The 27,879-nt window shown below is 63.1% G+C and overlaps 4 protein-coding genes across 7 annotated transcripts in view; all 4 read right to left on the minus strand.

Annotated features, from left to right (window-relative positions):
- Positions 1 to 3: 3 nt before the first annotated feature.
- MBD1 (methyl-CpG binding domain protein 1) lies at positions 4 to 8,900 on the minus strand (the record flags this gene model as incomplete). The annotated part of the gene is made up of 17 exons (XM_041406334.1): positions 8,438 to 8,900; positions 7,969 to 8,090; positions 7,430 to 7,544; positions 6,806 to 7,119; positions 6,486 to 6,571; positions 6,039 to 6,079; positions 5,783 to 5,932; positions 4,200 to 4,334; positions 3,892 to 3,939; positions 3,733 to 3,789; positions 3,586 to 3,654; positions 2,476 to 2,640; positions 1,452 to 1,562; positions 1,299 to 1,379; positions 1,132 to 1,218; positions 960 to 1,052; positions 4 to 429 (listed from the first exon to the last, which is right to left on the minus strand). Coding segments are annotated over exons 1-17 (2,109 nt in total), but the record flags the coding sequence as incomplete, so codon positions are not given.
- Positions 8,901 to 9,204: 304 nt separating this feature from the next.
- On the minus strand, positions 9,205 to 21,073 carry CXXC1 (CXXC finger protein 1). Its single transcript, XM_041406315.1, has 15 exons — positions 20,822 to 21,073; positions 20,625 to 20,722; positions 20,100 to 20,200; positions 19,366 to 19,469; positions 17,845 to 18,000; positions 16,968 to 16,994; positions 16,278 to 16,427; positions 15,402 to 15,509; positions 14,582 to 14,628; positions 14,090 to 14,227; positions 12,627 to 12,834; positions 11,833 to 12,002; positions 11,539 to 11,635; positions 10,950 to 11,102; positions 9,205 to 9,487 (listed from the first exon to the last, which is right to left on the minus strand). Exons 1-15 carry the CDS (start codon positions 21,056 to 21,058, stop codon positions 9,347 to 9,349), a joined length of 1,935 nt encoding a protein of 644 aa, XP_041262249.1. The 5' UTR covers positions 21,059 to 21,073; the 3' UTR covers positions 9,205 to 9,346.
- A 275-nt stretch (positions 21,074 to 21,348) lies between these two features.
- Positions 21,349 to 26,517, minus strand: LOC121336819 (involucrin-like). Of its 4 annotated transcripts, XM_041406320.1 has the most exons (11): positions 26,411 to 26,517; positions 23,520 to 23,742; positions 23,317 to 23,391; positions 23,119 to 23,166; positions 22,854 to 22,908; positions 22,666 to 22,755; positions 22,492 to 22,555; positions 22,343 to 22,409; positions 22,016 to 22,070; positions 21,842 to 21,931; positions 21,349 to 21,624 (listed from the first exon to the last, which is right to left on the minus strand). In XM_041406320.1, the coding sequence occupies exons 2-11, from the start codon at positions 23,731 to 23,733 to the stop codon at positions 21,570 to 21,572; spliced, it is 813 nt and encodes a 270-aa protein (XP_041262254.1). In that variant the 5' UTR covers positions 23,734 to 23,742; positions 26,411 to 26,517; the 3' UTR covers positions 21,349 to 21,569. The 4 variants fall into 4 exon arrangements, with proteins under 4 accessions (XP_041262254.1, XP_041262256.1, XP_041262253.1 ...); XM_041406322.1 differs by lacking the exon at positions 26,411 to 26,517 and having other exon boundaries at positions 21,842 to 21,918; positions 23,520 to 24,183; XM_041406319.1 differs by lacking the exon at positions 26,411 to 26,517 and having other exon boundaries at positions 23,520 to 24,183.
- Positions 26,493 to 27,879, minus strand: part of LOC121336831 (vacuolar fusion protein MON1 homolog B-like) — a 5,931-nt gene continuing 4,544 nt past the window's right edge. The window contains exons 4-6 of the mRNA XM_041406335.1: positions 27,333 to 27,865; positions 27,091 to 27,238; positions 26,493 to 26,695 (exon numbers count right to left, since the gene is read on the minus strand). Of these exons, the coding sequence (XP_041262269.1) occupies positions 26,513 to 26,695; positions 27,091 to 27,238; positions 27,333 to 27,865 (864 nt within the window). The 3' untranslated portion in view covers positions 26,493 to 26,512. The remainder of the gene's footprint in view (positions 26,696 to 27,090; positions 27,239 to 27,332; positions 27,866 to 27,879) is intronic.

A 27,879-nucleotide genomic window follows, 5' to 3' on the forward strand; every position in this document is an offset into this window, starting at 1 on the left:
CCCCTCCCCTGCCAGCATCTGGCAGGGCCGGCAGCAGCGCCCCCCCCTCACCAGGACATGGCAGCGGGGGGCGGGGGGCCGGGCCGGGGGTCCCGGGCAGGGCCCGTAGGCCTCGAGGTCGCAGAGCAGCTCCACCAGGTCCAGCACGGAGCGCAGGGGGGGGCGCCGGGCCAGCACCTCGTGCCCGGGGGGCACCGGGCGGCCGCGGGCGACCAAGACGCGGAAAGCCAAGCCCGGGTTGAGCAGCACGGCGGCCGCGGCCATGGAGGAGCGGGGGCAGCGCTGCACCAGCCGCAGCCCCCGCGCCGGGCACGGCCCGGGACCACCGTCAGCCCCCACGACCCCCCAGTGAGCCGGGAGGGGAATCTCGGCCAGTTCCTCCAGGAAGGAGCCGGGCCAGAGCTGGGGAGCGGGGGGTAGAGGGAAGGGCTGTGGGGGAGAAGGGGTTAATGGGGTGGGGGGAACACTTAGAGCCCCCCCAAGAACCCCCCCCAGCCAGCAGGAACCTCCTTGTAAACCCCCTTGCTTTGAGAGCCCCTCAAAAAACCCAAGGATCAGCCCCAGAGTCCTTTCCAGAACTCACCAGACCCCAAAAACCTCCCCCTCCCAAAAATCCCTTCCCCAAATTAACAGGACCCCAAAAACCTCCCCCCTCCCAAAAATCCCTTCCCCAGCTCACCAGGATCCCAAAAACCTCCCCCCTCCCAAAAATCCCTTCCCCAAATTAACAGGACCCCAAAAACCTCCCCCTCCCAAAAATCCCTTCCCCAGCTCACCAGGACCCTGAACTCCTCCCTAAAGTTCACATTTCTCACACCCCTCTCCCCAAATTCCCTCTAAAGCCCCCCCCAGGACACGCAATAAATACCCCCCACCCCAGGAGCCCCCCAGGTTCCTCAGGACCCTCCCCAAATCCTCTGACTCCCCCCTCCCCGAGGAATCCCCCCCCTCTTCCTCACCACTCGGCTGCTGCCCTCCTCCTCCTCTTCCTCCTCCTCCTCCTCACTCTCATCCAGCACCACCAGCTGTGCAGGGGGGTGCTGGGGGGGCACCTGGGGGTGAAAGCAGAGGCTCAGGATCCCCCCCAAACCGCAGGGACGCCCCCAAACCCCAGGGCCCCCCACCCCTTACCGGCACCAGGGACGCGCTGGGCTGGGGCGGCTCCTGCTTCACACGGGGGGTGGCGGCGATCAGGACCCCCAAATCCCCGGGGGGGGGCTGCAAAATGGGGAGCAGGGGCGTTATGGGGGTCCTAGACACCCCGAGGAGGCTCAGGGGGTGTTTGGGGTCCCACTCACCCTTTGGGGGGCGACGCTGGGCTCCGGGGGGGCCCCTTTGAGGCGGGGGGCCGAGGCGATGAGGAGCCCCAGGCGAGGGTCCTGGGGGGCAGGGGGGGTCACAGGGGGGTCCCAGGTGTCCAGGGAGGGTCCCAGGCAGCCGGGGGGTCTCACCTCGAGGCGGGGGAGGGGTCCCGCCTCCTCCTTGATGGGGCAGAGTCGCAGGGGGGGGCCCAGGATGGGCCTGGGGCCGTTCTCAGCCCCCCCCAGCAGCTCCTCCTTCTCCTGTGGGGGAGGGGCAGGTCAGGGCAGCCAGGTGAGACCCCCCCCAGGTATCCAGGAGGAAGCCCCCCACCCCCCAAAAAGGGACCCAGGTGTCTGCAGAGGACTCCCCCACCTCATCCCCCGTGGGGAAACTGAGGCACACACAAGCCTTGGGGTCACGGAGGAGGGGACCGAGGCATCTGGGGGTCCCCAAAACCCTCCAAAGCCCCTCCCGCAGGGTGGGGGGAGGGGGGGGGCGTGGGGACACCTTGGTCCCCTCCCCCGATGCCTGGGTCCCCCCGAGGGGGGAGGGTCCGTGCAGAGCAAAGCAGCAAAGCAAGCGCAGCAAAGGGGGGGATGAGGGGGGTGAGGGTCCCGTGGGGGTGGGCCTGGACAGGGGGAGGGGGCGGCCGCTCCAGGGGGGCCCCCAGCGACCCCCCCCCACCGGCAGCAGCCGCCTCTGCGCCAGGAGAGAGACCTCAGAGCGGGTGGGGCAGTTCCAAGGGGAGGGGGATGTGGATTTTGGGGGGACAAGCACAAATGCAGGAAGAACCCCCCCCCAGGTGGGCCTGGCTGGTTGAGGGACCCCCACCCGTCCCCCCCAAAAGGAACCCAGGGTGAGCTCCCCAAAGCCAAGCAATGCAGGAAGGACCCAGGCGTCCAGGCAACCCCCTCCCCCCAAAAAACAGGACCCAAGCGTCCAGGTGCCAGCTGGGTGCCGACCAACGCCCCCCTCCCACCCAAACTTGTCCATACTGGTCCAAACTGGGCCGCACCCAGCGCCGGGGCGGCCGGGGGAGCCTGAACCTTGTGCGTGCCTCAGTTTCCCCAGCCGAAGGAGTCGGGTCGCTGAGGAAAGGGGGCGGGGGGGATGACTGGGACTCGCTGGGAGGTTACTGGGAGGCACTGGGAGGAAGCACTGGGGGGCACCCACCATGGCACAGCGCAGGCACTGCCTCCAGCGGCACTTCTGGCGCTTGAGGTTCTGCCCCCCGAATTTGGGCTTGTCCCGGCAGAAGTCACAGCGGCCGCAGTCGGCCGGGCGCCGGCAGGCTGCGCACACCCCGCAGCGCCGGCTGGCCCGGCTCCGCACCCCCCGCTGCCGGCAGAGAGCAGCGTCACCCCCGGGTCCCCAAGTGTCCCCAGGGCCCGCCGCAGGGAGTGTCCCCAGGGCCTGCCCGGTGGCGTGGTGTTAGCGTGGGAGCAGCTATTAGGAGAGTTACGGTAGATGCGGCAGTATTAGGGGTATTACGGCAGCCAGGCAGCAGCAGCGGGTTAGGCACAAGGCAGACATTCCGGTAGGAGCAGCTATTAGAGGCATTACGGTATCTGAGCCCCAGTATTTGGGGCATCACGGTATCTGCACCCCGCTATTAGAGGGATTACAGTATGAGCCCTGCTATTAGAGGCATTACGGTATCTGAGCCCCAATATTTGGGGCATTACAGTATCTGCATCCCACTGTTGGTACCTTGGGTCCTACTATTAAACCCATAGTGAGTATTAGGAGAATTATGGTAACCAAACCCTGCTCTGAGGGGTTTTGGGGTACCTGAACCCCATTATTTGGAGCATTGCAGTGCTGCAACCCCACAGCCAGGGTTGCTCACACTGTGCATCAGCTGCAAACAGTTTTTGGGGTGTCACAGTGACCTGGCCCCAGTATTAGGGGTATTATGCTACTGGCACCCCACAATTAGTGAGGTTTGAATGTGCTGAGCCTTGGAACAGCTCATAGGATCATTATGGTACCTGCACCCCATTATTGCAAGGCCTGAACCCCAGTATTAGTGGCTAGCACAACTTTTAGGAAAATTACGGTATCTGCACTGTTATCCTGAATCCTGATCATCAGCATTAGGGGCTGGAACAGCCACTAGGATCATTACGGTACCTGCACCCCAATACTGCCCCCTTTTACAGCCCCCTATATTAAGGGCATTACGGCTCCCCCCCTGCCCCAATAGCTGCTCTGGAAGGGGCGTGGCCACTGTGGAAGGGCGGGGCTAACATACATGGGGCGGGGCCAAGGCCTGTCACTCACCCCGCGGGGCCCAGGGGCCTTCGGGGGTCGCCCCGGCTTCTTCTTCTCCTTGCCCTTGGTCAGCAGCTTCTGGGAGGGAGGGGGGGTTTGTGGGGGGGGCTGGGGGTTCCAGGTGTGCCCAGGTGTGCCCACGGGGGTCCCACTCACTCTGTGCCTGGCGCTGGAGGCGTCGCTGGGCTCCCGCTCCACGAGGGGCTTCCACTTCTGGAGGGAGAAATGGGGCTGAGGGGGGCACCCTGGGGTCCCCCCTCCCCCGAAACACCCGGGGGTCTGCGCTGTGCCACTGCCCGGGGGTCCCGCACTCACCTCTGTCAGGAGCCGGGGGCTCTGCGGCTTCTTGGCCACCCTGGCTTTCTGGGGGGACACAGGGTGGGGGGCGTCAGCAGGGGACAACGGGTGAGGGGACACCCCAGGGTGACACCGGGGCAGGAGCGAGAAGGGGAGAGCGGGGGGGTCCCAAGGAAGGTCGGGGATGGCAGGAGGGACACTGAGAGGCTCTGGGGGGCCCAGGGAAGGTCGGGGATGATAGGGGGGACATGGGGGGGCTCTGGGAAGCCCAGGGAAGGTCGGGGATGGCAGGAGGGACACTGGGGGGCTCCGGGGGTCAGTCCCACCTTGGGGCGCAGGCAGCGGCGCCGCAGGCAGCGCCACTGGCGCTTGAGGCCGGGCTGCAGGCGCCGCAGGCAGATGCAGCAGCTGCCGCAGTCCTCGGTGCTCAGGCAGCCGGCGCAGGAACCGCAGCCCAGGCCCTGCGGGGACAGGGGGGTTACCCGTGAGAGCAGGGAAAACAGGGGGAAAAACATGGGAAACCAATACAGGGAAACAGGAAAATATGGGGAAACATGGGAAGAAAACAGGGAAAAAACACGGGGAAAAAACATGGGGAAAAACATGCAAAAAAATCAAGGGAAAAGATGGGAAAATCCCATAACTATGTGGTAATATGGGATAATACAGGGAAATATAAAATAAAATGGGATAACATGGGGGGGATATAAAAGGACATGGGTGAAGATGCAGCCACAGACAAGGGACAGAGGGACAGGGGACAAGGCAGGAGCTGCAGCCCAGGCTCTGTGGGGACACGGGCAGGACATGGAATAACACAGAATAAAGTGGAAAAATATGGGATAACATGGGTAAACATGGGATAACGTGGGAGGATATTGGACATGGGTGGATGTGCTGCCACAGATAAGGGACAGGGGGACAGAGGGACAGGCCAGGAGCCACATCCAGGCCCTTCAGGGAACATGGAATAATGTGGATAACCAAGAGCAGAGTGGAATAACACAAAAAAAAGTGAGATAACAGGGATAACACATGATAACGTACAATAACGTGGGGTATCAGCCACACGTGGTAACACTGGTAATGTTAATTAACACAGATAAATGTTAATTAACTAAGCACCACGTGCATGCTCAGACAATGAACAAGAGGACATGGAGGTGACAAGTGACACAGGGGGCACACAGCCTTGTGGTGACACAGGAGGTGACAGCGACACGGGGAGAGGGAGGATTATGGTGACATTGGGGGGGTTGACACTGACACTGGGGGGTGCTGGTGACACCGAGGGGGGGTGACAATGACAAGGGGGTGCTGGTGGCACAGGGGGGGTGCTGGTGACACTTCGGGGGGTGACAGTGGTGGGGGCGACAGTGACACTGGGAGAGGGAGGATTGCAGTGATACGAGGGGTGTGGCACTGACATGGGGGATGCTGGTGACACCGAGGGGGACCCCAGCTCCTGAGACCGGCTCGGAGCGCTTGGGGAGGCGACAGTGGTGGGGGCGACAGTGACACTGGGAGAGGGAGGATTGCAGTGATACGAGGGGTGTGGCACTGACATGGGGGATGCTGGTGACACCGAGGGGGGTGACAGTGACAAGGGGGTGCTGGTGACACTGGGGGGTGCTGGTGACACCGAGGGGGGTGACAGTGACAAGGGGGTGCTGGTGACACTGGGGGGGTACTGGTGACACCGAGGGGGGTGACAGTGACAAGGGGGTGCTGGTGACACTGGGGGGGTGCTGGTGACACCGAGGGGGGTGACAGTGACAAGGGGGTGCTGGTGGCACGAGGGGGATGCTGGTGACACCGAGGGGGGTGACAGTGACAAGGGGGTGCTGGTGACACTGGGGGGGTGCGGGTGACACCGAGGGGGGTGACAGTGACAAGGGGGTGCCGGTACCTTCTTGACGATGCGCAGGCAGCGGCGCAGGAGGCACTTGGGGGTCCGGCCGGGCCCGGAGGGGCCCCCGGGGGGGTTGCGGGCGCAGGCGCTGCAGATCCCGCAGTCCTCGGGGATGCGACAGGCCTGGCACGTGCCACAGCCCACCCGCTGTGGGGAGGGGGTGTCAGGGCTCTGGGGGGGCTCCCCAAACCCCCTGAGGGATCGGGGGAATGCCCAAGGGCACCGTTTGACCCCCCTGAGGGATCGGGGGTACCTTGTAGAATCGCTGCTCCCGGTTGAAGTTTCGTCTCTGGGCTGGGGGAGGTGGAGGAAGGGGGTCAGGGTCACCCCAACTTTTCTGGGATTCCCCCCTGACCCCCCTCCCAAACTCCTTCAAGATCCCTTCCTCTCCAGAATGGTCCAAAACAGGGAAAAGGAGGCAGGGGAGAATCAGGGAGAAGAAGGAGGAACAAGAAGTTCCAGAGGATTAAAATGCTAATTATGAGGCTGAAGAAATTCAAGGAACGATGATGATGATGGAGAGGGAAAACCCCAGGGAATGAAGGACAAAGAGAACAGGAAAATGAGGAAGAGAATAAAACAGAAAAAGCTCTGAGAGAGCTGAGGAAGGTGGGAGAAAGGCTGAGACAATGAGGAGCATGAAGAGGATGAGGAGGAGCAGGAAGAGGATGAGGAGGAGGGCTCTGAGGCCGAAGCTCACCACGGCAGTCGGGGCAGAGCCAGCGGCAGCGGCGCTGGGGGGGCAGGGACACCCCCGGGAAGAGGCTCTGGCAGCCAGCACAAAGCCTGTGGAGGAGGGGGCAGCATTTTGGGGGGTGCCGGGGGGACCCCAACACCCCCACTGCCCCTAAGATCCCGCAACCCCCCTGAGGGAACCCCCCAAACTCCCCCCAGGGACCCCAATCCCTCCCTCCTGGGGTCACCCCCTGATCCTGAGACCAAGAGCTCCAGGAGACCCCTTCCCCCAGACCTGGAGGACCCCACGACCCCCCATGGACCCCTGACCCCTCCCCCACTCACGCCACCACCCCATCCTGGGGGGGCTCCAGGGGCAGCCGCTTCCGGGTCCTGCGATGGGGGGGCTCCAGTGAGGGCGTGGCCACGGCCGGAGAGGGCGTGGCCTCAACGGAAGGGGGTGTGGCCTGGAGAGTCAGAGGCGTGGCCTGGACAGGGATGGGCAGGGCCTGAACTGATGAGGGTGGGGTCTTCTCGGTCTCAGCCCCGCCCACCTCCACCTCCACCTCCACTTCCACCTCCTCTTCCTCCTTTTTGAAGATTTCGGGGGGCTCTGGGAGGGGCTCGGTGGGCAGATGCCATTTGGGGCTCTTCCTGGCCTGAAAAGCAGAAAATGAGAGGGGTCACAAAAACCCCTTGTGACCCCTCCCCCACTTCAAAACCCCCATTACTGCTCCTCCCAAATTTAAAGACCCCTTGTTCCCCCCCCCCCATCCCCAATTTAGGGTCACCTCAACCTTATTTCCCTCATTTTGAGGAGCCCCTTTTACCCCACCTCTTTATTCCACTCCCAATTCCATTCTTGTTATGGGGTTCCCCTCTCAGGAGAGCTCCAGGTTTCCCCGCCCCCCCCCCCCCCGTGCCCCCCCCGTGGTTTTTAGGGCCCCTCCCGGTTCCCATCCCCCTTACCTGGGTGGGGCCAGGTCGCTGCAGCCCCGATTTGAAGTCGAAGTTGCTGAGGTCGTGCCCGGGGCCCAGGAACCGCCGCAGCTCGATCTTACTGCGGAACTTCTGCCCCGTGGGGCTGCCGGGGAGTCGGGTCAGACGGGCCCCAAAATCCCCAGGAACGGCCCCAAAACCCCACAGGGACCGCTGAGCCCGGGGGAGCCCCCAAATGCCAAAGGGAGAATGGGAAAGGGGGAACAAACAGAGCTCAGGAGACCCCAAAACGCTCAAAAAGGACCCCCCGAGCCCCAAATCATCCTGGAGAAATTGGAGGGGACTGGGAATATTTGGGGAAAGGGGCACGGAGGTGGCCCTGGGGAGACCCTGGAGGGGGAGATGGGAGAGGGGCTCTGAAATCCCCCAGGAAACACCACGGGGCAGTGGGGGGAAAGCCCTCAAATGGACACGGGATGGGGTCTAGGAGGGAGAAAGGGCAGAACCGGCCCCACCCGCAGTCCCGAGGGGGTGGGAGGGGGGCGCTGGGGGTTTTTGGGGAGGAGCACCTCCTGTAGTAGGTGTCGCTGCGGCCGCTGGTAGCCCCGGATTTCCGAAAAGCTTCGCGGCGCTGCCAGCCCGGGCCCAGCGCCGGGCACTCGGCCCAGCCCTCCGCCATCCTGCGGGGGGGCTGAGACCCCCGGGGAGGGGGTGGGGAGGGGGTCACGACCCGCCCCGAGAGCCCAAACACCGCCGGACCCCGCCCCCAAACACAGCGGGGCCGCGCCCCCCTCCCCACGTGACTCCATCCTCCCCTCCCCCACCAAACTGCCCCTTCCCCTCACAAACAGTCCCTCCCCCTCACAAACTGCCCCAAATTCCCCCTCCCTCACGCCCCTTCCCCTACGCAACCTCCCTCCCAGCCGCCCCCCTCACGGCCCGCCCTTCCCCACCGGCCGCGTCTCCCCGCTATGATCCCTCTCGCTCCCCGCTCCTCTCTCAAACCCGCTGCGGTCCCGCAGCCCTCCGGCCCCTCACCGTTCCCATCCGCCCCCGCCTGTGGCGCAGCTCTTCCTCTTCCTCCTCCTCTTCCTCCTCCTCTTCCTCTGGCGACGCCGCGAGGCCGCGGGGGGCGGAGGGGGCGGGGCCCCGCGCCGGAAGCGGAAATGCCGGGCGGGAAAAGCAGAGGGCGGGGACTGTGAATCACGTGAAGCGAAGTGGACCAATGAGAAACGGCAAAACCAGGGAGGGGCGGGGCGATACGCCACCCGTGGAGAGGGGGAGGCACGTGACCGCGGGGCACGTGACGACAGGAGGGCGGACATATGTTAATGAACAAACGCGTAGGCGTGGCTATGCTAATGAGCCCGGATAGTTCCCCTGGGGCCCATTGGAGCCCTTTCCCCTGCCCAGAACCCCCCCAAAACCGCCAGGGACCCCTCCCAGCCCCCCCACGGATGCTGCTCCCATTTCCCCTTAGGATCCCCCCCCAAAGCACCCCCCAAAACCGCCAGGGACCCCTGCCAGCCCCCCATGGATGCTGCTCCCATTTCCTCCCAGGACCCCCCCCAAAGGATCCCCCAAAACCGCCAGGGACCCCTAATGACCCCCCAGCCTTCTCAGGACCCCCCCCCAGCCACCCCCAAGGCCAGCGAAGGGATCCCCACAGCCTCTGCAGGGTCTGGGGTGGTACCAGAACCCAGAGGCTCCGGAAATTCCTCCTAAAGGGACCCCCAGGATCCCAAAGACCCCACAGGAGCTCCCCTATATCCCCTGGATGACCCCACGAATCCCACGGACAGCCCAGAGACACCCCCAGACTTTTTGCACACCCTGTTTATTTGGGGACGGGGAAGCACCCAGGAATCAGGGGTGGGGGGACGTAGGGAGGGGTCTGGGGGGGTTTTGGGGCTCTGGGGGCGGTCAGCGGCCTGAGGCAGGCCGTGGTCAGCGGTCCGAGCGCAGGTCCGTGGTCAGCGGGTCGTGCTGGATGGTCTGGTGCAGCATCAGCGCCAGCAGCCCCGCCCGGTTCGTCATGGCCGCCCGCACGTTGCGCTCCTGCTCGAACAGCTCGTCCAGCTTGTACCACTGCGGGGACAGGGACAGCGTGGGGACAGGGACAGGGACAGCGTGGGGACAGGGACAGCGTGGGGACAGGGTGGGGACAGGGTGGGGACAGGAACAGGGACACTGTCCTGCTCAAACAGCTCGTCCAGCTTGTACCACTGCGGGGACGGGGACAGGGACAGTGTGGGGACAGCGTGGGGACAGGGACAGTGTGGGGACAGGAACAGTGTGGGGACAGGGACGCTGTCCTGCTCAAACAGCTCGTCCAGCTTGTACCACTGTGGGGACAGGGACAGTGAGGGGACAGGGTGGGGACAGGGACACTGTCCTGCTCCAACAGCTTGTCAAGCTTGTACCACTGCAGGGACAGGGACAGCGTGGGGACAGGGACAGGAACAGTGTGGGGACAGGGACAGTGTGGAGACAGGGACAGGGTGGGGACAGTGTGGAGACAGTGTGGGGACAGGGACAGCGTGGGGACAGCGTGGGGACAGGGTGGGGACAGTGGGGACAGGGTGGGGACAGGGACACTGTCCTGCTCCAACAGCTTGTCAAGCTTGTCCCACTGCAGGGACAGGGACAGCGTGGGGACAGGGACAGGAACAGTGGGGGGACAGGGACAGTGTGGAGACAGGGACAGGGTGGGGACAGTGTGGAGACAGTGTGGGGACAGGGACAGCGTGGGGACAGCGTGGGGACAGGGTGGGGACAGTGGGGACAGGGTGGGGACAGGGACACTGTCCTGCTCCAACAGCTTGTCAAGCTTGTCCCACTGCAGGGACAGGGACAGCGTGGGGACAGGGACAGGAACAGTGGGGGGACAGGGACAGTGTGGAGACAGGGACAGGGTGGGGACAGTGTGGAGACAGTGTGGGGACAGGGACAGCGTGGGGACAGCGTGGGGACAGGGTGGGGACAGTGGGGACAGGGTGGGGACAGGGACACTGTCCTGCTCCAACAGCTTGTCAAGCTTGTCCCACTGCAGGGACAGGGACAGCGTGGGGACAGGGACAGGAACAGTGGGGGGACAGGGACAGTGTGGAGACAGGGACAGGGTGGGGACAGTGTGGGGACAGGGACAGCGTGGGGACAGCGTGGGGACAGGGTGGGGACAGTGGGGACAGGGTGGGGACAGGGACACTGTCCTGCTCGAGCAGCTCATCCAGTTTGTACCACTGTGGGGACAGTGGGGATAGACACAGCGTGGGGACAGAGACAATGCAGGGACAGGGACAGCGTGGGGACAGCATGGGGACAGAGTGGGGACAGGGACAGTGTGGGGACAGAGTGGGGACAGCGACAGGGACAGCGTGGGGACACACCCTGTGGGGACAAGGACAGTGCAGGGACAGGAACGGTGCGGGGACAGAGACAGCATGGGGACAGGGACACTGCTCAAACAGCTTGTACCACTGCGGGGGGACAGGGACAGCGACAGGGACACTTTGGGGACACTCTGGGGACACGGGGCGGTGGCACCCACCACGCGGACGCGCTCCAGGTCCACCTCGGCGCGGCGCAGCTTCTCCCAGCAGTAGTGGCGGTGGCACTTGCGCTTGGGGACGCGGCAGAAGTCCCCGGTCAGCTCGAAGACGTCGCGCACCAGCGGGCACCCGCACACCTCGTCCGCGGGCACCTGGGCGGGCACGGGGTCAGCAGGGCTGGGGACGCCCAGAGCCCCTCTGCCACCTCCACGGCCACCCTGGGGTCCTGGCAGTGTCCTGGGCGCTGCCCATGTCCTGTCCCTTCATGTCCACCCTGGGGTCCCAGGAGTGCTCGGGGCACAGATTCCCTAAATTCAACCCCAAAATCTCATTCTGTGCCCACTTTGGGGTCTCAAAACTGTCCTGGGCACTGCCCATGTCCTGTCCCCCTTGTGCCCACTTTGGGGTCCCAGGAGTGTCCTGGGCACTACCCCTGCCCCTCAAAGCCACCCTGTGCCCACCTTGGGGTCCCAGGAGTGCTCGGGGCACTGCCACCACCCCTCAAAACCTCATTCTGTGCCCACTTTGGGGTCCCAGGAGTGTCCTGGGCACTGCCCCCACCCCCCCAAAACCTCGTTCTGTGCCCACCTTGGGGTCCCGGGAGTGCTCGGGGCACAGCACCTGCAGCCTCTTGCAGTAGGTTTTGCTCTGGGGGTTGTAAACGTCACAGAACAGCCGGGTGGCCCTGGGGGGACACGAGAGGTGTTCTGGGGTGGGGGGGCAGAGGGCTGAGGGACATCCCCCAGACAGCCACAACCCCCCACTCAAACTCCCCCCTGGGTGCTCCCCCCTCAGGGTGACACCCCCACCCCAGAAAAGCCTCCCCAGAGTGCTGCCCCTCCCTTCCCAGGAGGTTTTAGGGGTCTGGGGCCTGCCCCCCACCCCAGAAAGCTCCCCCAGGGTGTCCTGCCCCCCCTCCCCCCCCCAGATCCCGGGATCACCTTGGCGTAGCAGCGCTCCATGTGCCGCAGGGCCACCTTGGGGTTGATGGGGTGGCCACAGGACACGCAGAAGATCTGCAGGTCCGTGTCCTCGCTGTCCCCCTCCGTGCTCTGGGGGGACAGCGGGATCAGGGGGTCCACAGGGGCACCCAGGGATTGGGGGGACACAAGGTTAGGGGACTCCAGGGGCACCCAGATGCTCCAGGGAGGGGTTTGGGGGGACCCAGGACAAGGTTCAGGAGGGACTCAGAAATTTGGGGGATGCCCAGGGGCTCAGGGGGGACCAGAATGGGTGGAATTAAAGAGTTGGGGGCATCCAGGATGGACCCAGGGATTTTGGAGGGGATCCAGGGAAAGGCAGTGAAGGGGGCCTCGATGGTTTGGGGGCACCCAGGAGTCCATGAAAGATCAGGGGGCATCTCAAGAGGGACCCAGAACTGGGATAATTAAAGGGTTTTTGGGGTCCCCAACCCTCCAGGAGCTGCATGTGGGTACCAGAGGAGCAGAGGGGTTCAAGAGAAACCCAGAATGGGGAAAAAGATTTGGGGGCACCCAGGTGTCCATGAAGGACCAAGGGGGATCTCAAGAGGGACCCAAAACAGGGAGAATTAAAAGGTTTGGGGGGACCCAGGAGTCCATGTAGGACCAAGGGGGATCTCAAGAGGGACCCAAAACAGGGAGAATTAAAGGGTTTTTGGGGTCCCCAGCCCTCTGCGAGCCCTGGGGGGTGCCCACCTCCTCGTCCTCGCGGGGCGGGTGCCCCTTGGCGCGGGCGATGAGCCCCTCGAGCTCGTGGAAGCGCCGCTCCATCTCCTGCAGCCGCAGCCGCGCCTGGTGCTGCTCGCGCCGGATGCGCTCCAGCAGCCGCTTGCCGTGCTCCTCCGCCACGCACGGGCTCTGCTGCCACTGCTGGATCCGCTGCGGCAGGATCTCGTAGATCCGGCTGGCATCGGGGGGAGGAGAGGGTTAATGGGGACTGCAGGATCCCTGGGATCCGCTGTGGCAGGATCTCGTAGATCCAGCTGGCATCGGGGGGAGGAAAGGGTTAATGGGGGCCGCAGGATCCCTGGGATCTACTGCGGCAGGATCTCATAGATCCACCTGGGATCGGGGAAGAAAGGGTTAATGGCAGCCCTGAGATCCCTGGGATCCACTGAGGCAGGATCTCATAGATCCACCTGGGATCGGGGAAGAAAGGGTTAATGGCAGCCCTGAGATCCCTGGGATCCACTGAGGCAGGATCTCATAGATCCGGCTGGCATCGGGGACTAAAGGGTTAATGGGGGCTTCAGGATCCGTGGGATCCACTGAGGCAGGATCTTGTAGATCTGGCTGGGATCGGGGTGAGGAAAGGGTTAATGGGGGCTTCAGGATCCCTGGGATCTGCTGTGGCAGGATCTCGTAGATCCGGCTGGCATCAGGGGGAGGAGAGGGTTAATGGGGGCTGCAGGATCCCTGGGATCCACTGCTGGATCCACTGTGGTAGGATCTCGTAGATCCAGCTGGCATCGGGGGGAGGAAAGGGTTAATGGGGGCTGCAGGATCCCAGGGATCTACTGAGGCAGGATCTCATAGATCCACCTGGGATCGGGGAAGAAAGGGTTAATGGCAGCCCTGAGATCCCTGGGATCCACTGAGGCAGGATCTCATAGATCCGGCTGGCATCGGGGACTAAAGGGTTAATGGGGGCTGCAGGATCCGTGGGATCCACTGAGGCAGGATCTTGTAGATCTGGCTGGGATCGGGGTGAGGAAAGGGTTAATGGGGACTGCAGGATCACTGTGGCAGGATCTGTTTATGTAACTGGTTTATACTGGTCTATATGGGTTTACACTGGTCTATATCAGTCTGCACCATTGCGTACTGGTTTATACTGGCCTATACTGGTTGGTATCATTCTGTACTGATTTATACTAGTCTATACTGGTTTGCACCAGTCTGTACTGATAATTATTGGTTTATACTGGTCTGTGTTGTTCCATACTGGTTTATACTGGTCTGTGCCATTCTATACTGGTTTATACTGGCCTATACCAGCCTCTAACATTCCGTACTGGACTACAGCAGTCAGCACTGTTCTGTTCTGGTTTATACTGGTCTATACCAGCCTGTACTGTTCTGTACCAGTTCATACCAGTCCGTACCGGTCTGTCCCGTCCCGCACTGGTTTATACTGGTCCGTACTGGTGGGTACTCACTTGGCAGCCAGTTTGATGCCGCAGGCCTCGCTGCAGTACTTGGAGGGCGGGCGCGCGGGGCGGGTGCAGCCGGGGCCCAGGCACTGCCCCAGCCCCGCGGGGTCGCGGGCGTCGGCGCGCTCGGTGCCGCTTGTAGCGCTCCTCCTTCTGCACCAGTTAACACCAGTGAGAACCAGTAACTTCCCAGTAACCACCAGAGCCCTCCCAGTGCCGTGCCCGCTGCCGGTGCCGCTTGTAGCGCTCCTCCTTCTGCACCAGTAACCCCCAGTTAGCACCAGTAACCTCCCAGTAACTTCCTAGTCACCACCCAGTAACCACCAGAGCCCTCCCAGTGCCGTGCCCGCTGCCGGTGCTGCTTGTAGCGCTCCTCCTTCTGCACCAGTTAGCACCAGTAACCTCTCAGTCATCACCCAGTAATCACCCAGAAATCACTCAGTCACCACCACTCATAGACCAGTAACCTCCCAGTAACCACCACTCACAGCCCAGCACTGCCAGTGCCGTGCCCGCTGCCGGTGCTGCTTGTAGCGCTCCTCCTTCTGCACCAGTAACCCCCAGTTAGCACCAGTAACCTCCCAGTAATCACCCAGAAATCACTCAGTCACCACCACTCATAGACCAGTAGCTCCCAGTAACCACCACTCATAGCCCAGCGCTCGCGGTGTCGTGCCCACTGCCGGTGCTGCCTGTAGCGCTCCTCCTTCTGCACCAGTTAACACCAGTGAGAACCAGTAACCTCCCAGTAACCACCCAGTAATCACCACTCATAGCCCAGTAACCACCAGAGCCCCCCCAGTGCGGTGCCCACTGCCAGTGCTGCTTGTAGCACCTCTCCTTCTGCACCAGTCAGAACCAGTTAGCACCAGGAACCTCCCAGTAACCACCGCTCATAAACCAGTAACCTCCCATTAACCACCACTCATAGCCCAGCGCTGCCAGTGCCGCTTTTAGTGCTCATCCTTCTGCACCAGTAATCACCAGTCAGCATCAGTTACCTCCCAGTAACTCCCAGTCACCGCAACTCACAGGCCAGCACCGCCAGTGCCGTGCCCGCTGCCGGTGCCGCTTGTACCGCTCCTCCTTCCACACCAGTTAGCACCAGTCACCACCCAGAACCCTCCCAGTACCTCCCAGCAGCTCCCAGTGCTCATTCCGCCACCCCTCCTTCCACACCAGTGAGCACCAGTAACCACCTGTCACCACCCAGTAACCACCGCTCGTAACCCAGCAACCACCCAGAGCCCTCCCAGTGACCCATGGAACCTCCCAGTAGCTCCCAGTGGCCCTCCCAGTAGCTCCCAGTGGCCCTCACCTTCTTGTCGGATTTCTTCTCGCGGCGTTTGACGTGTTTGACCTTCACGGCGCGTTTGCGCAGGACGGGGTCCAGGAACGGCGCGTCCTCGGCGTCGCTGAGCCAGGGCTGGCAGGACCAGGGACACATGGGGACACGTGGGGACACGTGGGGGACACGTGGGGTGACACCCCCGATGCGCCTCAGGGCGTAGCCCGTGAAGGGACACGAGGGGGCAACGTGGCCTGAGGTGCCTCAGGCGCATGGCTCGGTGTGGGGACGTGCCAGGACACGCTGGGGACATGCAGGGACACGCCTGACAAGCCTCAGAGTGCCATGGGGACATGTCCTGATGTGCCAGGACACGCTAGGGACATTTGAGGACACGTCTCAGGGCACAGCCCCCGTGGGGACATTTGGGGACATGCCCAGACAGGGACCAAGGACATGTCATGATATACCTGAAGCTCACCTTGACACACAAAACCACCTGTGAACAGCCTAAAACCAGGCCTAAACACACTAAACCAGGCCCTGATGTGCAAAAACCTCATTCAAATCTGCTCCTGTGCTATTTGGAGGGGTATTTGGGGTGCCTGGTGGGTTTTGGGGTGCCCAGGGGGGCAGGTCTGGGGTCCTGAGGAGGTATTTGGGGTGCCTGGAGGACAGTTTTGGGGTCCCGGGGCAGTTCTTGGCATGCCAAGGGGGCAGTTTTGGGGTCTCAGGAGGGGCAGTTTTCAAGTCCCAAGGCAACAGTTCTGGGGTCCTGGGGCAGTTCTGGGGTGCCGGGGAGGTCAGCTTTGGGGTCCCAGGGCAGTTTTGGGTGCCAGGGGGCAGTTTTGGGGTCCCGGGGGAGCAGTTTTTGGGGTCCCGGGGGGGCAGTTTTTGGGGGCTCACCAGGCCGTGCTCGTCGAAGGCGCCGGCGCAGAGCTCCTGGTAGAGCCGGGGGTCGAGGGGCAGCTCCTCATCCGAGAGGCTCTCGGGGGGCCCCGGCCCCCCCAGCTGCGCCTTCAGCAGCTCCAGGTCCCCCTCACGCCCCCGAGCCAGCTGGGGGTGGGGTCAGCACCGCCAGGGACCCCCGGGCCCCCCCCATGGAACCCCTGGGACCCCCCCGGGACACCCCCCCATGGCACCCCTGGGACCCCCCCTCGAGATCCCCCTTTTTTTCCTGTGCAAGCTGCAAGGTGGGGGGGAGTCAACACTGCCAGGGACCTCTGGGACCCCCCGATGGCACCCCCAGGATGCCCCCATCAGTTGGGGGGGGGGGTCAGCACCCACCAGGGACCCCCTAGGACCCCCCAGGACCCCCCCATGGCATCCTGGGACCCCCCCAGGACCCCCTCATGGCACCCCTGGGACCCCCTGCACTAACTGGGTGGGGTCAGCACATTCCTGGGCACCCCCACCCCCTGTACCTGTGAGCCCCCCCCTCACCCCAAGGGCACTGAGGGTTTTGGGGTGCTCCCCCCCCCCAGCAAGGCCTGGCCCTGCCCCCACGCCCTTCTGACGGGGATGGGGGGTGTCTGGGGTCCCCCTTTCCCCTCCCCCTCCCCTCCATCCCCTCCCCCCAGGGCCCCTGGGACTCACCGAGGTGGGGAAGTACTTGTAGGACTCCTGTGGGGACATGGAGGGGACACATCAGGGACAGGGCAGTGACACAGGGACACGGGACATAGGGACACGGGATGTGGAGACACAGGGACATGGGGACAAGGACATGGGGACACAGGGACACGGTGGCACAGGAACATGGGACAGTTATGAACGCAAAACACCTTGGAGACGTGTCAGGGACACAGGACAAGGTGACACAGACACAGGGACATGCAGGGGCGTGGGACACTTGGGGACACAAGACATGTTGGGGACACGCTGACAGAGTGACACACAGACACGGGAACACAAGGACAGGGGACACTTGGGGACACTGTGAGACAGTGACACACAGACACGGGAACACAAGGACAGGGGACACTTGGGGACACAAGACACCTTGGGCGAACATCAGGGTGACACAGGGACACACGCAGCAGCTCGCTGGGGACACAGAACACGTGAGGAAGGGGGGACACAGGGACATGCCAGAAAAGTGACATATCAGGGACATAGCACAAAGTGACAAAGACACACGAGGACATGGCGAGACAATGACAAACGATGTGTCACAACATGAGACACGGTGACCAAGGGGCACGGGACACGGTGACAGAGGGACATGGGACAGGGTGACAAAGGGACACGAGCTGGTGACAGAGGCTACATGACAGGAACACAGCCACAAAGAGCCACACTGGGGACATGCTGGGGACACGCTAGGGACACACCAAGGCCACCCCAACGCCCCCAGCCCTGGCAGGCACTGAGGCCACGCCACACAGGGGACACACCCCACTCCCAACACACACCAAGGACACGTTGGGGACACACTGGGGACAAGCTGGGGACACGCCAGGTGCCCGCTCACCCGCGCCCGCAGCTGGCACTGCCGCAGCCGGCACTTCTGGCGGATCTTGTTGGGGCCCCCAAATTTCTTCATGTCCCGGCAGAAGTCGCACTGCCCGCAGTCCTCGGGGCGCCGGCACGCCTCGCACTCGCCGCACATGCGGGCCGAGCGCTTGATCTGGGGGCAGGCACCCCGAAAATGGGGTCAAGAACCTCAAATCCCACCAGGGACACCCCTGCCTCGCACTCGCCGCACATGCGGGCCGAGCGCTTGATCTGGGGGCAGACACCCCGAAACCAGGGTAAGGCACCCCAAAAATGGGGTCAGGCACCCACCCCGAAAATGGGGTCAAGAACCTCGAATCCCACCAGGGACAACCCTGCCTCGCACTCGCTGCACATGCAAGCTGAGCACTTGATCTGGGGGCAGGCACCCCGAAAATGGGGTCAGGCACCCCGAAAATCGGATAAGGCACACCAAAAATGGGGTCAAGAACCTCAAATCCCACCGGGGACACTCCTGCCTCGCACTCGCTGCACATGCAAGCTGAGCACTTGATCTGGGGGCAGGCACCCCGAAAATGGGGTCAGGCACCCCGAAAATCGGATAAGGCACACCAAAAATGGGGTCAAGAACCTCAAATCCCACCGGGGACACTCCTGCCTCGCACTCGCTGCACATGTGGGCCAAGCGCTTGATCTGGGGGCAGACACCCTGAAAATGGGGTCAGGCACCCCGAAAATGGGATAAGGCACACCAAAAATGGGGTCAAGAACCTCAAATCCCACCAGGGACACTCCTGCCTCGCACTCGCTGCACATGCAAGCTGAGCACTTGATCTGGGGGCAGGCACCCCGAAAATGGGGTCAGGCACCCTGAAAATGGGATCAGGCACACCAAAAATGGGGTCAGGAACCCCGAAAATGGGGTCAAGCACCTCAAATCCCACCAGGGACACTCCTGCCTCGCACTCGCTGCACATGCAAGCTGGGCGCTTGATCTGGGGTCAGGCACCCCAAAAACGGGGTCAGGCACCCCGAAAATGGGGTCAGGCACCCCCAAAACCACCAGGGACACCTCAAATCCCACCAGGGACACCGCTGCCTGGCAATTGCTGCACATGTGGGCCGAGCACTTGATCTGGGGTCAAGGCACCCCAAAAATGGGGTCAGGCACCCTGGAAACAAAAACACCAGGAACACCCCAAATCCCACCAGGGATACCCCAAATCCCACCGGGGAAACCCCCACCTTGCACCCCCCAAATGCAGGTTGAGTGCTTGATCTAGAGTCAGACACCCCAAAAACGGGGTCAGACACCCCAAGAAAGACCCAGGGACAACACAAAACCCAAGCTGGGAGGGATTCCAGGCACCCAGACAAGGTCAGGGGTCCCCCAGATCTCCCCCAAAGAATCCCCCAACCCCCTGGTGCCCCCCAAATCCCTCATCACAAGGGACTCAAGCACCTCCCAGCCTCCCCCCAGAATTGGGGTCTTCCCCTTTGTGGGGTCCCCATCCCCTGACCCCCCACCAGAGCCCACCTTGGCAGCCCGGCCCTGCTCCAGCTCCTGCCCCTTGGTCCCCTCGTGCTCCTTCTCCCGCCATTTCTTGTGCCGGTACCGGATCTCCAGGGACGGGTCCTTCTCTGGGGAGGGAGGGGTCACAGAGGGGTCAGGGGGTCCACCACCGGGGACACCCCAAAAACGCGGTCAGGCACCCCAAATCCCACCAGGGACACCCCAAATCCCACCAGGGACAGCCCCGCCTTACATTCTCTGCACATGTGGGCTGAGCACTTGATCTGAGGTCAGACACCCCAAAAATGGGGCCAGGCACTCCAAAAACCACCCAGACACCCCCCCGAAAAGCTACCCAGTCCTCAGGTGTCCCTGGAACCCCCCAAATCAGCCCTCTGCCCCTCTCGCTGCAGCCCAACACTCCCAGATAGGCCCCCAGAGCCCCCCCAAAGCCCCCAGCCCCTCTCACTGTGACACTGCCACTCCCAAATGGCCCCCCAGAGCCCCTCAAAGCCGCCTGGAGCCCCTCAAAACCCTCCCAGAGTCCCCACAGAGGCCCCAGCCCCTCTCACTGTGGCACTGCCACTCCCAAATGGCCCCCCAGAGCCCCTCAAAGCCGCCTGGAGGCCCTCAAAACCCTCCCAGAGTCCCCACAGAGGCCCCAGCCCCTCTCACTGTGGCACTGCCACTCCCAAATGGCCCCCCAGAGCCCCCCCCAAAGCCCCCCACGCCCTCCCAGAGCCCCCCGCCCCTCTCACCGCGGCACTGCCGGCAGTACCACTCGCGGATGGCCTTGGCCATGCGCTCGGTGATGTTGATGCAGTCCCCATGGAACCACTCGTTGCAGTTGTCACAGCCGCTGTGGGACGGGGGTGACACCGGGACCCTCAGCCGGGCACCCCCAAAGCCCCCCGCAAAAGGACCCTGCACCCCCTCCCCACTTCAAGGGACCCCCTCCAACACCCCCAGATAAGCCGGGACATCCCCAACTCCCACGCTGAGAGGCACCCGGGACCCCCAGCCCTGTGCCCCCACTCTGCTGCCCCCTCAGATCTGCTGCGACCCCCCAGACCCTCCCTCAAATCCTGAAGCACTCGGGGACCCCCCAGACCCTCCCTCACATCCCGAAGCCGTTGCGGACCCCGCTCCCCCCGCTCCCCCACACACCATGAAGCACTTGGCGACCCCCCCAGACCCCCTCTCACACCATGAAGCACTTGGGGACCCCCCAGACCCTCCCTCACACTATAAGGCAGTTGGGGACCCCCCAGAACCCCCCTCACATCATGAAGCAGTTGATGTCCGGCTTGCGGCACACGCAATAAACCGGCGCGTTCTCCTCCCCGCCCGGGGCCGCCTCCGCGTCCGAGAATTCGCTGTCCTGAGGGGGTAACGGCGGGGGGTGTCAGGGCCTGGGGGGGTCCCCCAGACACCGCAGACCCCCTGAGACCCCCACACCCCCCCCGTTCCCCCCCCCCACCATCGCTGTCGCCGCCTCCGAGAGACGCTCCCGGCTAGGCCCAACAACGACCGGAAGCGGGGGCGTGTCCAACTTCCGCTTCCGGATACGGGCGTACCCGCCCACAGCATGGCAGCGGCCTGGGGAGAGCAATGGCGGCGGCCATAGGGGGCCGCCATGTTTGGGGGAAGTGTCACCCGCGGTTGCAAAGAGACGCCTGAGAGACAGTAGTGGTGGCAGAGCGTTTATTGGGGACATCGGGACATAAGGGGACCTGGGGGGACATGGGGGGACCTGGGAGGACATGGGGGACACTGGGGGGACATGGGGAGGAACTGGGAACATGGGGGACATCAGGGATGTGAGAGGACATTGTGGGGCACATGGAGACCTGGGGGGACATGGGGGACATTGGGAAAAATGGGGACATGAGGGGACATGGGGGACATTGGAGGGGAACTGGGGACATGGAGGACACTGGGGACATGAGGGGACATGGGGGACATTGTGGGACACATGGGGACATGGGGGACATTAAGGAAAATGGGGACATGAGGGACAATTGGGGAATATGGGGAGGATGGGGGGAACTTGAGAGGACTGGGGGATACAGGGAAGCCTTGGGGACCTGAGGGGGACATGGAGGGGAGGACAATGGGGAATGGGGGACATAAGAACATGGCAGGACACAGGTGGCCCGCAGGTAACACACAGAGGTGTCACGCAGGTGCCACAGGTGTCCCATGGGGTGTGTCCATCTCGTCCCCTGTCACTCTGGGAGAGCCTCCTGGGGGCGCTGCAGCATCTGCAGCTCCTCTGCCAACCTGGGGGTGGGGCCAGAGAAGAGGTGGGGCTGGATGTGGGTGGGGCCTTGAGGGGCCCAGGTGACAGGGCGGCGTCCCACACACCTGTCCCCAGGAGTAACACCCCTGTCCTGAGGGGTCACACATCTGTCTTGCAGACAGGGGGTCACACACCTGTCCTGAAGGGGTCACACACCTGTCCCCAGGGGTCACAAACCTGTCCCCAGGGGTCACACACCTGTCACGGCGCTGCAGGCTCAGCTGCTGCCGGCCCAGCTCCACCTCCAGCTGTTGCCCCGCCCCCTCCTGCTCCTGCTGCACCAATCGCCTGCAAGAATGGTAAAGGGGGTGGGGACAGACCAGAGTGGGCAGGGCCACCCTTGAGGGGGCGGGGCCAGAGGTGGGCACTCACCTGAGCACAGGTGCCTCTGGGCCCAGCTGCTCCTCGGCATCCATCACACGGCGCTCTGGGCAAGGGGGGGACACTGGTCAGCCCAAGAGGACACACCCGGGTTTGGGGGCGCTCAGGTGTTCAGGGGGGTCACTCGGGGGCTTGTGGGAGAGGGGCTCAGGTGGCCCAGGGTCAGTCAGGAGCTCAGGAGGTCACTCAGGTGTTGGCAGAGGTCACTGAGGTGTCCAAGGGCGTCCCTCACGTGCCCAGAGGTGTCACGGGGGTCATTCAGATGTCAGCAGTGACACTCAGGTGCTCGAAGGGGTCACTCAGGTGTCAGGGGCTCACCCCAGCTCAGCCACTTCTCCTCCATCTTCTCCAGCTGCACCAGTTCAGCCTCCAGGTGGGCTGGAGCCTGTGGGGGACAGGGGGAAGGGGATGATGCCAGGGTGTGCCAGGGCACCCAGGTGTGTGAGGGACCCCAGCCCGGGGCTCACGTATGTGACACGCAGCTGCTTGAGCTCCTCCATGATGGCCTCGAGCTGCTGGCAGTGCTGCCATCTGGGGGTGAGGGGACACAGGAGGTGACACGGTGGTCACATGACCTCTGTGGGTCACCTAGTGCCACCCCCAGCCCACCTGTGTCCCCCAGGCTGTGTCCCCAGCCCCACCTGTGTCCCCGGCGCAGGTTTTGCAGCTGCTCCCACTGCTGCTTTGTCCCCTCCAGGTCCTGCTGCTTCTCCAGGCAGAGCCCGCAGCGCCTGCAGGGGGGTCAGGGGCCACCAGGTGTGCTTGGGAAGGGTCAGAGGTCACGTGGGCACAGGTGAGGTTGAGGAGGGTCACAAGTGTCCCCACTCACCTCTGACTTTTTGCATCCACCTCCTTCCCTTGCAGCTGCGCTCTCTGCAGTGACTCTGGGGGGGCCAGGGGGGTCACAGGGGTCAAGGTCAGGGGGATCAGGGGGGTCACAGGGGCCAAAGGGGTCCCTCTGTGTAGGGGGTCCCACCCCCTCTGGGTGGCCACAAGGGTCAGGGAATCATGGTGGTCAAGGGGGTCAGAGGTTCAGGGGGCATCAGGGGAGGTTTTGGGGGGGGCCCAAAGAGCCAAGGACCTCACGGGCTCACCCTGCACCTGCTGCCAGGACCTCTCCAGTGCCTCCTTATGCTGCTCCACTGTGGGGAGGGGGAAATAAGCTCAGAGCCCCCACAAACCCCTCAGGGTCCCTACACACCACCCAAGGACCCCACAGACCCCTCTGTGTGTGTCCCCGGCCCTCTCAGTGTCCCCTCCAGACCTCTCATTGTCCCCCCCAGGTGACTCACGCTGCTCCAGGTGCTGGCGCAACCCCTCACTGCAGTCTTGTGCCTTCACCAGCTCCTGTGTCGTGGCCTCACGGACTGTGGGACACAGTGGGAAGGACAGAGGGACACGTGGGACATGGGGGGACGTGGCAGGCACACAAGGGAGCATTGGAGGACAGGTGGGACGTGGGAACATGGGGGAACACAGGGGTCCTCACACTCACCTGTCTGCACGCTGTGCACCTGCCTCAGCAGTGCCTCCAGCTGTGGGATCCTCCCAGGGGGACCTGAGGGGGGAACTGGGCAGGACACAGGGACACTGCCTCTCCTGGGGACACCTGAGACCACCTTGTCCCTGGGGCGGGGGGACACTGGGACACATGGTGGTCTTGGGGGTTCTTGGCCGTAGAGCTCCTCACTGCGTGGGTCCAGGTCCATCACTGCAGCCTGGAGGGACATGGTGGGGACATGGGTACATGGGGGAGACACAGGGGATGATGATGGTGGGCACTGGCTTGTCCCTTCCTGTTGCCTTTGTCATCCTCTTCCCCTTTTTCCATCCTCTTCCACTTTTTCCATTCTCATCCCCTTTTTCCACCCTCAGCCCCGCATTTTCTGTCACGTGTCACCATTTCCTCCCTCCTTATCTTTTTTCTCCAGGGTTTCTCCCATTTCTGTCACCTCCTTCCTCCAGTTCCTGCCACCTCTGTCCCTTCCATTTCTGTCCCTCATTTCCCTCTCCAGTCCTTTCCCCTCTTGCTCCATTTTCTGTCACCAACACCCTCTTTCCAGTCCCCTTTTCACAATTTTTTGTCTTACGTCCTTCCACTTTGTCCCTTTTCATCCCCCATTTCCCCTCACCTTCTTTCTGCAGCTTTCTCAGCTCCTCTCCTTCCCATTCTCTCAGGTTTTCCCCCCTTCTTCCCCTCACGTTTTCCCGCTCTTTTCCCCTCACAGTTTCCCGCTCTTTTCCCCTCATGTTTTCCCGCTCTTTTCCCCTCATGTTTTCCCGCTCTTCTCCCCTCACAGTTTCCCGCTCTTTTCCCCTCATGTTTTCCCACTCTTTTCCCCTCACAGTTTCCCGCTCTTTTCCCCTCATGCTTTCCCGCTCTTTCCCCCTCATGCTTTCCCGCCCTTTCCCACTCACATTTTCCTGCTTTTTTCTCTAATTTTTCCCGCCCTTACCCCTCATGTTTTCCTGCCTTTCACCCCTCGTTTTCATGCCATTTCCCTTCAGTTTTCCCACCTTTTCGCCTCACATTTCCCCACCCTTTTAGTCTCACATATCTCCACCTTTCTGCCTCACATTTTCCCACCATTTTCCATCCATTCTTTGCCCTAATTTTTGTCCCTTTTTCCAGCTGTTTCTGTCCCTTCCTGATGTCATTTTCTATCCCCTTTTCACCCCCAATCTGTCATTTCTTTCATCATATCCTCTTCCCTCTTTTCTGCTCCCTTTCCTGTCTATTTATGCCCTCCATTTCTTGTCACCTCTTCCAGCCTTTCCTGTCACATTTTCCCACTGTTTCCTCACATGTTTTCCCACTGATTTCTGTCCCCTCATCCCTCTCTTTTCTGCCCCATTTTCCCTCTTTTCTATCTGCTCTTACCCACCTTTTCTTTCAGGTTTTCTCTCCGTTTTCCCTCCTGCATTCCTCTAATTTTCTGTTCCCTTTTCCCCCTTCTCTGATGCTGTTCTCATCTCCTTTCACCCCTTCCATCACCCCATCAACTCTCAGGCCGTGTCACTCCATCCCCTCATCCCCTCAGGCCATGTCCCCTCATCCCCTCTCCTCTCAGGCTGTGTCCCCCGTCCCCTCATCCCCTCACCTCTCAGGCTGTGTCCCCCGTCCCCTCATCCCCTCACCTCTCAGGCTGTGTCCCCCGTCCCCTCATCCCCTCACCTCTCAGGCTGTGTCCCCCGTCCCCTCATCCCCTCACCTCTCAGGCTGTGTCCCCCGTCCCCTCATCCCCTCACCTCTCAGGCTGTGTCCCCCGTCCCCTCATCCCCTCACCTCTCAGGCTGTGTCCCCCGTCCCCTCATCCCCTCACCTCTCAGGCTGTGTCCCCCGTCCCCTCATCCCCTCACCTCTCAGGCTGTGTCCCCCGTCCCCTCATCCCCTCACCTCTCAGGCTGTGTCCCCCGTCCCCTCATCCCCTCACCTTCAAGCTGTGTCCCCACATCCCCTCACCTCTCAGGCCGTGTCCCCTGTCCCCTCACCCCTCAGGCTGTGTCCCCTGTCCCCTCATCCCCTCACCTCTCAGGCTGTGTCCCCCTGTCCCCTCACCTCTCAGGCCATGTCCCCTCATCCCCTCACCCCTCAGGCCATGTCTCTGCCATCCCCTCACCCCTCAGGATGTGTCCCCTCACCCCTCAGGCCATGTCTCTGCCGTCCCCTCACCCCTCAGGATGGCCCTGCCATCCCCTCACCCCTCAGGCCATGTCCCTGCCATTCCCTCACCCCTCAGGCCGTGTCCCCTTATCCCCTCACCTTCAGGCCATATCCCCACATCCTCTCACTCCTCAGGATGTCCCCCTGTCCCCTCACCCCTCAGGCCGTGTCCCCCCATCCCCTCACCCTCAGGCTGTGTCCCCTCATGCCCTCACCCCTGAGGCCATGTCCCCTCATCCCCTCACCTTCAGGCTGTGTCCCCACATCCCCTCACCTCTCAGGCCGTGTCCCCTGTCCCCTCACCCCTCAGGCTGTGTCCCCCGTCCCCTCATCCCCTCACCTCTCAGGCTGTGTCCCCCTGTCCCCTCACCTCTCAGGCCATGTCCCCTCATCCCCTCACCCTTAAGGTCCTGTCCCCTCACCCCTCAGGATGTCCCCTTGTCCCCTCACCTTCAGGGTGTGTCCCCACATCCCTTCACCTCTCAGGCCGTGTCCCCTGTCCCCTCACCCCTCAGGCCATGTCCCCTCATCCCCTCACCCTTAAGGCCCTGTCCCCCTGTCCCCTCACCCCTCAGGCTGTGTCCCCTGTCCCCCTGTACCCTCACCTCTCAGGCCATGTCCCCTCATCCCCTCACCCTTAAGGCCCTGTTCCCCTGTCCCCTCACTCCTCAGGATGTCCCCCTGTCCCCTCACCTTCAGGCTGTGTCCCCACATCCCCTCACCTCTCAGGCCGTGTCCCCTGTCCCCTCACCCCTCAGGCTGTGTCCCCTGACCCCTCAGTCCCCCCGGACTCAGGACTCTCCCTGGGGTCTCAGTGTTTATTGTCAGCCCTCGGGCTCGGGCCCCTCGGGGCGCGCGGGCGCGGCGCAGAACGGTGCCGGGTAGCGGATGAACAGCCAGTCCTCCTCCTTCTTGAGCCAGCGCAGCAGCTTGGTCAGCACGGCGATGGCGCCCGCCTTCGTCACCAGTGGGCTGAAGCAGCTGTACAGCTCGAACTTGCTGGTCACCTGTGGGAACCCACGCCTGTTACCTGTGGGATCTACTGGTGGCACTGCCAGCGAAAATCCTGTTACCTGTGGGATCTACTGATGGCACTGACAGTGAAAATCCTGTTAATTGTGGGATCTACTGATGGCACTGCCAGCGAAAATCCTGTTAACTGTGGGATCTACTGATGGCACTGCCAGTGAAAATCCCATTAATTGTGAGGTTTACTGACAGCACCGACACCAAACATCCCATTAACTGTGGGATCTACTGACACCGAGCATCCTGTTAACTGCAGGATCTACCGACAGCACACCAGCCAGCGACCCCCACTAACTCTGGAACCTTCTCAGGACAGCACAAACAGGTGCTGCTGGCTCTGGGCCCTGCTGACGGCTCCTTCCCCGCGGCTCACCCAGGCCAGCAGCGTTTCCTTCTCAGCCACGTGGTAGAGCAGGCGCAGGGGCCGGTGCGGGCTGTGCACGCGGCTGTGCAGGTAGTGGTACAGGTCGAAGAGCCGGTGCTGCTCCTCCTCGCTGGTGTAGGGCTCCTCCAGCTCGGGGCTGCGGCCAGTGAGGGACGGGGAACAAAAGCGTCAGGCGAAGGTCAGGGACACACCCATCCCGCAATTCTGGTGTGTCCCCCCTATCCCCACACCTGGTGAACTGCGGCAGCTGCTGCATCTCCTCCGGCCCCTCCAAGGGCTTGTAGAGGAAGTGCCGGAGCTCGGGGGCGCCGGGGCGGGAGGGGCCGTACCCCGCTCCCCCTCGCACAGCCGCCGCCAGCTCGGCCAGCCAGCCCTGCGCCCGCAGCGTGTCCTCCAGCTGCCGCCGGCACGCAGCCGCCGCGTAGAATCCCTCTCGCTCCGTGGACAGCAGGATCAGCGTCACGCCCTCCTCCTCCTCCTCCTCGCCCAGCCGCGCCGCGTACGCGTAGAAATACCCGTCGGGGTTGAAACGTGGCAAGCACACGGGGGTCCACACCTCGCCCGCCCCCGCGCCCGCCCCGCCGCCCAGCAGGTTGAGCAGCAGGTGGAGGTCGCTGGCGCAGAGCCGCCCGCCCTCGGCCAGCGCCCGCTGCCGCGAACGTGGCAAGCACACGGGGGTCCACACCTCGCCCGCCCCCGCGCCCGCCCCGCCGCCCAGCAGGTTGAGCAGCAGGTGGAGGTCGCTGGCGCAGAGCCGCCCGCCCTCGGCCAGCGCCC

This window comes from Onychostruthus taczanowskii, unplaced genomic scaffold (assembly GCF_017590055.1).
Source record: "Onychostruthus taczanowskii isolate IOZ18803 unplaced genomic scaffold, ASM1759005v1 scaffold249, whole genome shotgun sequence".
Classification (NCBI taxonomy): Eukaryota; Metazoa; Chordata; class Aves; order Passeriformes; family Passeridae; genus Onychostruthus; species Onychostruthus taczanowskii.

Coding starts and splice junctions, on each gene's coding strand:
- LOC121336819 (XM_041406319.1), bottom strand. CDS start 23,754: ATGTCCCTCCAGGCTGCAGTGATGGACCTGGACCCACGCAGTGAGGAG. Junction 22,756..22,853: donor GTGGATGCAAAAAGTCAGAG/GTGAGTGGGGAC, acceptor ACCCCCCTGCAG/GCGCTGCGGGCTCTGCCTGG. Junction 22,071..22,342: donor GGAGAAGTGGCTGAGCTGGG/GTGAGCCCCTGA, acceptor CCCCTTGCCCAG/AGCGCCGTGTGATGGATGCC.
- CXXC1 (XM_041406315.1), bottom strand. CDS start 21,058: ATGTCCCCAATAAACGCTCTGCCACCACTACTGTCTCTCAGGCGTCTC. Junction 14,629..15,401: donor AGAAGAAATCCGACAAGAAG/GTGAGGGCCACT, acceptor TTACTGGTGCAG/AAGGAGGAGCGCTACAAGCA. Junction 12,835..14,089: donor GGCATCAAACTGGCTGCCAA/GTGAGTACCCAC, acceptor CCCCGATGCCAG/CCGGATCTACGAGATCCTGC.